At 43.5% G+C, this 7,886-nt stretch overlaps 1 protein-coding gene across 3 annotated transcripts; it reads left to right on the top strand.

The window, feature by feature from the left end:
• Positions 1-4,378: 4,378 nt before the first annotated feature.
• On the top strand, positions 4,379-7,495 carry LOC111162444 (zinc finger protein 709-like). Of its 3 annotated transcripts, XM_022526873.1 has the most exons (5): positions 4,379-4,514; positions 4,720-4,780; positions 5,731-6,159; positions 6,244-6,488; positions 6,909-7,495. In XM_022526873.1, the coding sequence occupies exons 1-5, from the start codon at positions 4,379-4,381 to the stop codon at positions 7,466-7,468; spliced, it is 1,431 nt and encodes a 476-aa protein (XP_022382581.1). In that variant the 3' UTR covers positions 7,469-7,495. The 3 variants fall into 3 exon arrangements, with proteins under 3 accessions (XP_022382581.1, XP_022382578.1, XP_022382580.1); XM_022526870.1 differs by having other exon boundaries at positions 5,731-7,495; XM_022526872.1 differs by having other exon boundaries at positions 5,734-7,495.
• Positions 7,496-7,886: the final 391 nt, after the last annotated feature.

Consider the following 7,886-nt stretch of genomic DNA (forward strand, 5'->3'; position numbering starts at 1 on the left):
GAGCCTGATGCGGGGCTCGATCCCAGGACCCTGGGATCATGACCTGAGCTGAATGCAGAGGTTTTAACCCACTGAGCCACCCAGGTGCCCCGGAAGAAACACTCTCATACCCTGTAGGCATGTGCCAGTGTCGAGAGTCTGAACCAAATCTCAGGCAGGGGCCCACCTGCCCGTGTGGTCGACCCTAACAGTCACACAGTAGGTTACCTGCTGCGTATTTGGCAATCCTCTTTGCTTTCTTTTTCTATTGATAAATCTTCCAGATCTTTGATATTAGTGCATGTCATCCTTGTATAAGTCTGAGTGCAAATGCGTGAAAAATTCTGTGGACATTGTTGAAAAATTCTTGGGCTGTAGACAGTGATCAGATCAGACTTACGGGAAATAGCGGTGGATTGAATCACTTGATCCTCCTGCATTCTTGCATCATCAAGTATTAAAGTAACAATTTAGAATTCATGATGGTCTTCAACAGTTGGCATTATTAAATTGATTAGTTTCTTTTCGTTCACAAATTTTTGTTCTGATCACTGAAATGGGATCTACTGGATTTTTTTCTTTTTAAGGAAACACCTGGAGATCTTTTTTAAAGATTTTATTTATTTATCTGACAGAGAGATCACAAGGAGGCAGAGAGGCAGGCAGAGAGAGAGAGAGAGGGAAGCAGGCTCCCCGCTGAGCAGAGAGCCCGATGCGGGGCTCCATCCCAGGACCCTGGGATCATGACCTGAGCCAAAGGCAGAGGCTTAATCCACTGAGCCACCCAGGTGTCCTGAGATTTTTTTTTTTTTTTTTAAAGATTTTACTCATTTATTTGAGAGAGAGTGTGAGTAAGAGAGCATGAGCAGAGGGAGAAGCAGACTCCCCACCAAGCCATTATGGGGCTCGATCCTGGGACCCTGAGATCATGACTTGAGCTGAAGGCAGCCCTTTAACCAACTGAGCCACCAGGCGCCCCTCTACTGTACATTTTATTTCCCTGTTACCTCATTACTGAGGTGATAGACATTTTTAATATGCAGTATTTTATCTTCTGTTCAATGTGTTTGACTTCTTTGCCTTTTGGATGTGCGTTGGTTCATCTTCACTCCGCCAGCTGACCTTTTATATTGCAGGCGTTGCTGATACTTTTCCTTGTTTGTTTCCTTAATTATCTTCATTTTAATATAGTAGAATTTGCCTGTTTCTAGTTTTTTCTGTTAAGATTTTATTTATTTATTTGACAGAGAGAGAGAGAGAGAGAGACAGCAAGAGAGGGAAAGGGAGAAGCAGGCTACCCGTTGAGCAAGGAGCCCAATGCAGGACTCAGACCCAGGACCCCAGGATCATGACCTGAGCTGAAGGCAGACGCTTAACGACTGAGCCACCCAGGCACCCCGGCTGTTTCTGATTACTCTTACTTACTTACTTACTTAACTTACTCTTTTTCTTCTGGGAAAATTCTCCCTATTCCTGCGTCAATAAAATCTCTCTGCGAATCTTGCACATTTAAATCTAGAATGAATTGGCTAATTTCCATGGAATATTGGGGAATACAGTGCATTTTTCCAAGTGATTAACAGTGTGAGCCTGCCTGTGTGTAAAGTGTTCGTGATATTTTCCCCTGTGCCTCAAGGACTGCTGTTCCTTGACTGACTTTTCATATTAAATACCAGCCTGTTGAAGGCACTTCCTACCCTTGTCTGTCTGCTTATCGCTCTGCTGGTTAGTACTGTATTGTCTGGAATAGTATAGCTTAAAAATTCTTGATGGGTGTTAGGTAGACCACCACCTTGTTCTTCAGAAGACTGTCCTTTTCTTGAAATTTGTTCTGTCTGTTGGGCTTGGAGGAGTACTTTTGTTGACTAGTAAAGAATCTGTTTGGGGGATTATGGAATTCTATAAAAATACTACTTGGGAGACTCTTGGGTGGCTCAGTCTGATAAGCATTTGCCTTCGGATCATGTCATGATCTCAAGGTCCTGGGATCGAGCCCCACATCAGGCTCCATTGCTCAGCAGGAAGCCTGTTTCTCCCTCTCTCTTGCTGTCTCTCTCTGTGTCAAATAAATAAATAAAATCTTTTAAAAAATACTGTTTGGGAGTGGTGACATCTGGATGACACTGAATTCTTGTTAAGAACAATTGGCATTAGTTCACTTCTACTTTGACATTAAGCAACAATTTTAACATTTTTCTTTTCTTTTTTATTTTTATTTTTTTTAAAGATTTTATTTATTTATTTGACAGACAGAGATCACAAGTAGACAGAGAGGCAGGCAGAGAGAGAGAGGGAAGCAGGCTCCCCGCTGAGCAGAGAGCCCGATGTGGGACTCGATCCCAAGACCCTGAGATCATGACCCGAGCCGAAGGCAGTGGCTTAACCCACTGAGCCACCCAGGCGCCCTTTCTTTTCTTTTTTAAAGATTTTTATTTATTTATTTGACAGAAATCACAAGTAGGCAGAGAGGCAGACGGGGGCGGGGGAGGCAGGCTGCCTGCTGAGCGGAGAGCCTGATGCGGGGCTTGATCCCAGGACCCTGGGATCATGACCTGAGCCAAAGGCAGAGGCTTCAACCCACTGAGCCACCCAGGCGCCCCTAACATTTTACTATGAGGATCATTAAACACACTTTAGTCTGCTTTGGTACTAAAATTGGCGTGGATAAATTAGGAACAAGCTTTCAAATGTCATCTCCGTGTAATCCCAAAGGATGGGCTCAGTTCTTCAACAGGGTGTGAGTACACATGTAAATTATTGTCTGTCTTTGTAGAGACTCAGTGTCTGGAGTGTTTGTTGGGAGCTATGTTTGCCAAACCTATAACAAATTACAGACACTCAAAAGGAAGATAGGAGTTTCATGTCCCGTAATGTTTGCATTAGTGCTTTAGGCACAGTGAGGCACACTTTCCTGTAGGGTTGGTGGGGTCACTCCCTAAATCCCAGTTCCCAGATACCAGCAAAGGAAGAACTTTGTCATCCAGGATTTCTAAGGGTAAGCAATCTCAGGCCTGCTAATGTTCTCTCTCATCTGCACACTGGCTAATAGGACTTTCTATGAACCTGGTCTACAGTTCCATTGTGGAAAGAGTTATTAGGACTGACCCAGGCACCTCATTACTCCCTGGACCCACAACAGGAGAGGGGTTCCTTGTCTGCTGTCACTCCACTAAGTCAGTTCTAGAATTAGAATTGCTGGGTTGGGAGCTTTTCTCTGCTTCCTAGGCAGGGACACCATCGGATGACTGATCTCTTTCAGGGACCAGCATTTAGGGGAACGAATCCACTGAGGGATTCCCGGGCTTGGGCTGGTGTATCCTGCTGCCTTCCCAGCAGAGGAGCTAGAAATGAGTGAAGTAGGGAGGAGAGCCTCCAGAGTGGCTGGTTGGGGATCACTTGGACCAGGAATCAGAAAAAAGGGGATTTGGTAGGGTTTTTGGAGGAAAGCACTGTTGAATTCTGTCTGTTTCACATTATGTGCAAATTCACTCTCAGTAGCGTCGTGGAATTCAGTAAAACCCCTTGCAAATTGCATGCCTTGACATGTTCCTCAAGGTTACCAAGGTCCTGTTTACAGTGACATGGTTCTGTCACAAAGTCTCTTCTGGTATCTTATCATCTCAGTATGTGTGCCTTTGTGTGCTAAAAATTGGTGGGAGGCAACTCGGGGGCTCACGAGTATATAGATTTAGGGGATGTCTGTGTTCTCACCTTTCCCTCATGTCTCAGTTGTATGTTCTGAATATCTTCCTGGTCCATGAAGTGAGACGGAGCACGGAAACTAAAACTGATTCTGTGTTAAAGATATATAAACAAATTATAATTATACTCTTCTATGAAAATGTTGTTCATGCATCTGGATGTGACTGTTTGTAGTGGCCTGGAGGACTTTAGGATATTGTGGCCATCTGGATCTTGTAACATTTTGGATCCTCCTGGCTTCTCATGTTTGGGGATGGGACTAGAAGAAAAGGTTCCCATTTTTCCCCGTTTCTGTTGATAAAACATCACGCACTTGTGACCCTGTGCTTCATGGAGTGCTGTGTGCTGTGGTGGGTATTTAAGGAGGAGATGGGAAGTTTTTCTCACAAAGAATTGATAGTCTTAAGATGGAACTGTTTCTTTTATCTGCATAGCATTTCTCCAAGGGGTTCTGTTCCCTGAGGGTAGAGAGACATGGAGACTGGAAGTGATCACAGTAAAAATGTAGCAATAAAGTCCTGTGTTCGTGATGCTCTTACATTCATGAGGAAGTGAGTGTGGCCAGAGAGGACGGGTCTGATGACCCAGGCATAGAGTAAACGTTGAGAAATCAAAAGTCCCATGTGAGTTTCTTACCAACTGAGTAGAGATTGCCAGTGCCGTCCGTCTCCCCCACCCTCCTGTACACATTCGTGGGATGTTTCAGGACTCAGTGGCCTTTGAGGATGTGACTGTGCACTTCAGCCTGGAGGAGTGGGCTCTTCTGAATCCATCCCAGAAGAAACTCTACAGAGACGTGATGCAAGAAACCCTCAGGAACCTGGCCTTAGTAGGTAAGCATGACGACATTCTTACTTACGAGTCCATTAGTGAACCAGTATGAGTTGTTCATCGGGCTGTTTCAAGAGGTGAAATGTGGAAAGGGGAATATGTTGGTAAATAAATCAGCCATGGTGACTGTTCATCATGGATCTAGAATCTTAAAAACTTTAATATTCTTTTATAATTTGTGATTTTTTTTCCTGGTGTGCATTTTAGGAGAAAAATGGGAAGACCGTGACAGTAAAAGTCAGTACGAACATCATCAGACAAATCTAAGGTGAGTCCCACTTACATAAGAACATTGTCTCTGGGGGCACCTGGGTGGCTCAGCTGGTTAAGCGGCTGCCTGTGGCTCAGGTCATGATCCCAGGGTCCTGGGATCGAGTCCCGCATTGGGCTCCCTGCTCCTTGGGGAGCCTGCTTCTCCCTCTGCCTCTCTCTCTCTCTGTCTCTCGTGGATCTCATGGATAAATAAATAAAATCTTTAAAAAAGAAAAAAAAAAAAAGAACAGTGTCTTTGGGGGCTCCTGGCTGGCTTAGTCCCTAGAGCGTGCAACTCTTAATCTCAGGGTGGTGAGTTTCAAGCCCCAAGTAGGGTGTGGAGCCTACTTAAAGTAAAAAAAAAAAAAGGGGGGCGCCTGGGTGGCTCAGTGGGTTAAGCCTCTGCCTTTGGCTCAGGTCATGGTCTCAGGGTCCTGGGATTGAGCCCCACATCAGGCTCTCTGCTCAGCAGAGAGCCTGCTTCCCTTCCTCTCTCTCTCTGCCTGCCTCTCTGCCTACTTGTGATCTCTGTCTGTCAAATAACTAAATAAAATCTTTAAAAAAAAAGAAAAAAAAAAGGAAAAAAAAAAGAACAAAAAATAGTTATCCCATGAGAAAAATCTTTGTCATAATATTAAAAAAAAAGAAGCAAAGCAAATCAGATCATTTTCAAGTTTTTATTTTTAGGATATTTTCATCAAATGTTTTTTCTCTAATATGACAGATGTTCAATGTTTGAAAAATAATAACATGGAGAAAGTATTCAGAAACCCCACTTATGGTTATCATTTTTGATCATAGCTGTGATCAGTTCCTTGCAGAATGGTCCACATGTACTCAACTTTCAGACAATCAGAAAGCACAAAAAAATACACTTTTGGGGGGAAAATGGTAAAAATGTTGAAATAACTTAATAAATATGAAATTATGAAGAAGCCATTAATAACATGCTTCTCATTTTTACAGCAGGCCTGTGGTAGAGAGACCCTGTAAAAATAAAGAAGGTAGTCCATGTGAAGAATCCTTCAGCCAGAATCCAAATCATAAGCAGATAAATAAAAGTCCTGCTGGAATAAAGCTACGTAAATGCAGTTTCTGTGGACAAGTCTTCAGGCATCATTCATCCTTTAGCAGGCACATGATCTCTCACACTGGCCACAAACTGTATGAGTATCAGGAATATGAAGAGAAGCCTTATAAATGTAAGGAATGCGGGAAGGCCTTCAAGCATCGCCAGTCCATTCGAGTGCATGTAAGGACGCACACTGGAGAGAAACCGTACAAATGCAAGCATTGTGGGAAGGCCTTTAAGCATTGCCAATCCATCCGAAAGCACGAAAGGATCCACACTGGAGAGAAACCCTATGAATGCAAACAGTGTGGAGAAGCTTTCCGGTATCGCCACAACTTTCAAAAGCACGAGCGAACTCACACTGGAGAGCAGCCCTATAGATGTAAGCATTGTGGGAAAGCCCTCAGTTGTCTCAGTTACTGTCGAATTCATGAAAGAACTCACACCGGAGAGAAACCGTATGAATGTAAGCAGTGTGGGAAAGCCTTCAGTTACGCCAGTTACATTCGGATCCACGAGAGAACTCACACGGGAGAAAAGCCCTATGAATGCAAGAAGTGTGGGAAAGCCTTCAGTTGTCCAAATTATTTCCGAAAACACGAAAAGACTCACACTGGAGAGAAACCCTACGAATGTAAGCAGTGTGGCAAAGGCTTCAGCTGTCCCAGATCCTTTCGAAGTCATGAAAAGAGACACAGGGGCGAGAAGCCCTATGAATGTAAGATATGTGGGAAGACCTACAGTTGTCCCATCTACTTTCGAAATCATGAAAGGAGACACAGCGGGGAAAAATCCTATGAATGTAAAATATGCGGTAAGTCCTTCAGTTGTCCGAAGTATTTTCGAAAACATGAAAGAAGTCACACAGGAGAGGAGCCCTGTGAATGTAATGATTGTGAGAATAGCTTGACTCCTCTCCCTGTATTTCAAAGACACGTGATAAAGCACAGCGGAGATGGACCTTACAAGTGTAAAGAGTGTGGAAAAGTCTTTGATTGTCCCACTAACTTTCGATGTCATGAGAAGATACACAGTGGAGAAAAGCCATATGAATGTAAGGAATGTGGCAAAGCCTTCAGTTCCTCCATGTCCCTTCAAAACCATGAAAGAAGTCACAGTAGGAAAAAACCTCATGAATGTAAGGAATGTGGTAAAGCCTTCAGCTTTCCCTGTTCCCTTCAAAAACATGAGAGAAGTCATACTGGGGAGAAACCCTATGAATGTAAGCAGTGTGGGAAAGCCTTCACTTACCTCAGTTCTATGCAAAAGCACGAAAGGACTCATAGCGGGGAGAAACCCTATGAATGTAAGCAGTGTGGGAAAGCCTTCATTTATCTCAGTTCTATGCAAAAGCATGAGAGAACTCACAGTGGAGAGAAACCCTATGAATGTGAGCAGTGTGGGAAAGCCTTCATCACTCTGTCCAACGTTCAGAGGCACATGATCAAGCACACAGGAGATGGACCCTGTAAGTGTAAGGAGTGTGGCAAAGCCTTCGATTGTCCTAGTTCATTGCGAACCCATGAACGTACTCACACCGGGGAGAAGCCCTATCAGTGTAAACATTGTAGTAAAGCCTTCACTCGCTCTAGTTCTTTACGAAACCATGAAAGAACTCATAATGGAGAGTAGCAATGTGAATGTAAGGAATGTGGAAAATTCTTCATTCTAGTTCTTTCTGAATACACAAAAGAACCCACACTGGAGAGGAACCTTACAAAGAGAAACAATATGGTAGACTCTACTCCCTATGATGTTCATGTACATGGAATTCATACCAGAGAGAAACTCTCAATGTAGGGAAAGTTGTGCAAGCTTTCATTGATCACACAGTCTTATGGAGGACACAACAGAGTGCACACGGGGGAAAAACCATATAAACGTAAAGAATCAGGGAAAGCCATCCATGCATTTCCATGGGAGGCCATGGAAGAACTCATTGGAGAATTCTGTTGAATGTAAACATTGTAGGAAAATTTATTTGCCCCCTCTTCCTAAAAAACCACACGAGAATATACAAGGGATAAATACCTTATAAATGAAAAATAAA

This window comes from Enhydra lutris, unplaced genomic scaffold, assembly GCF_002288905.1.
Source record: "Enhydra lutris kenyoni isolate GAN:26980312 unplaced genomic scaffold, ASM228890v2 scaffoldscaffold92, whole genome shotgun sequence".
NCBI lineage: Eukaryota > Metazoa > Chordata > Mammalia > Carnivora > Mustelidae > Enhydra > Enhydra lutris.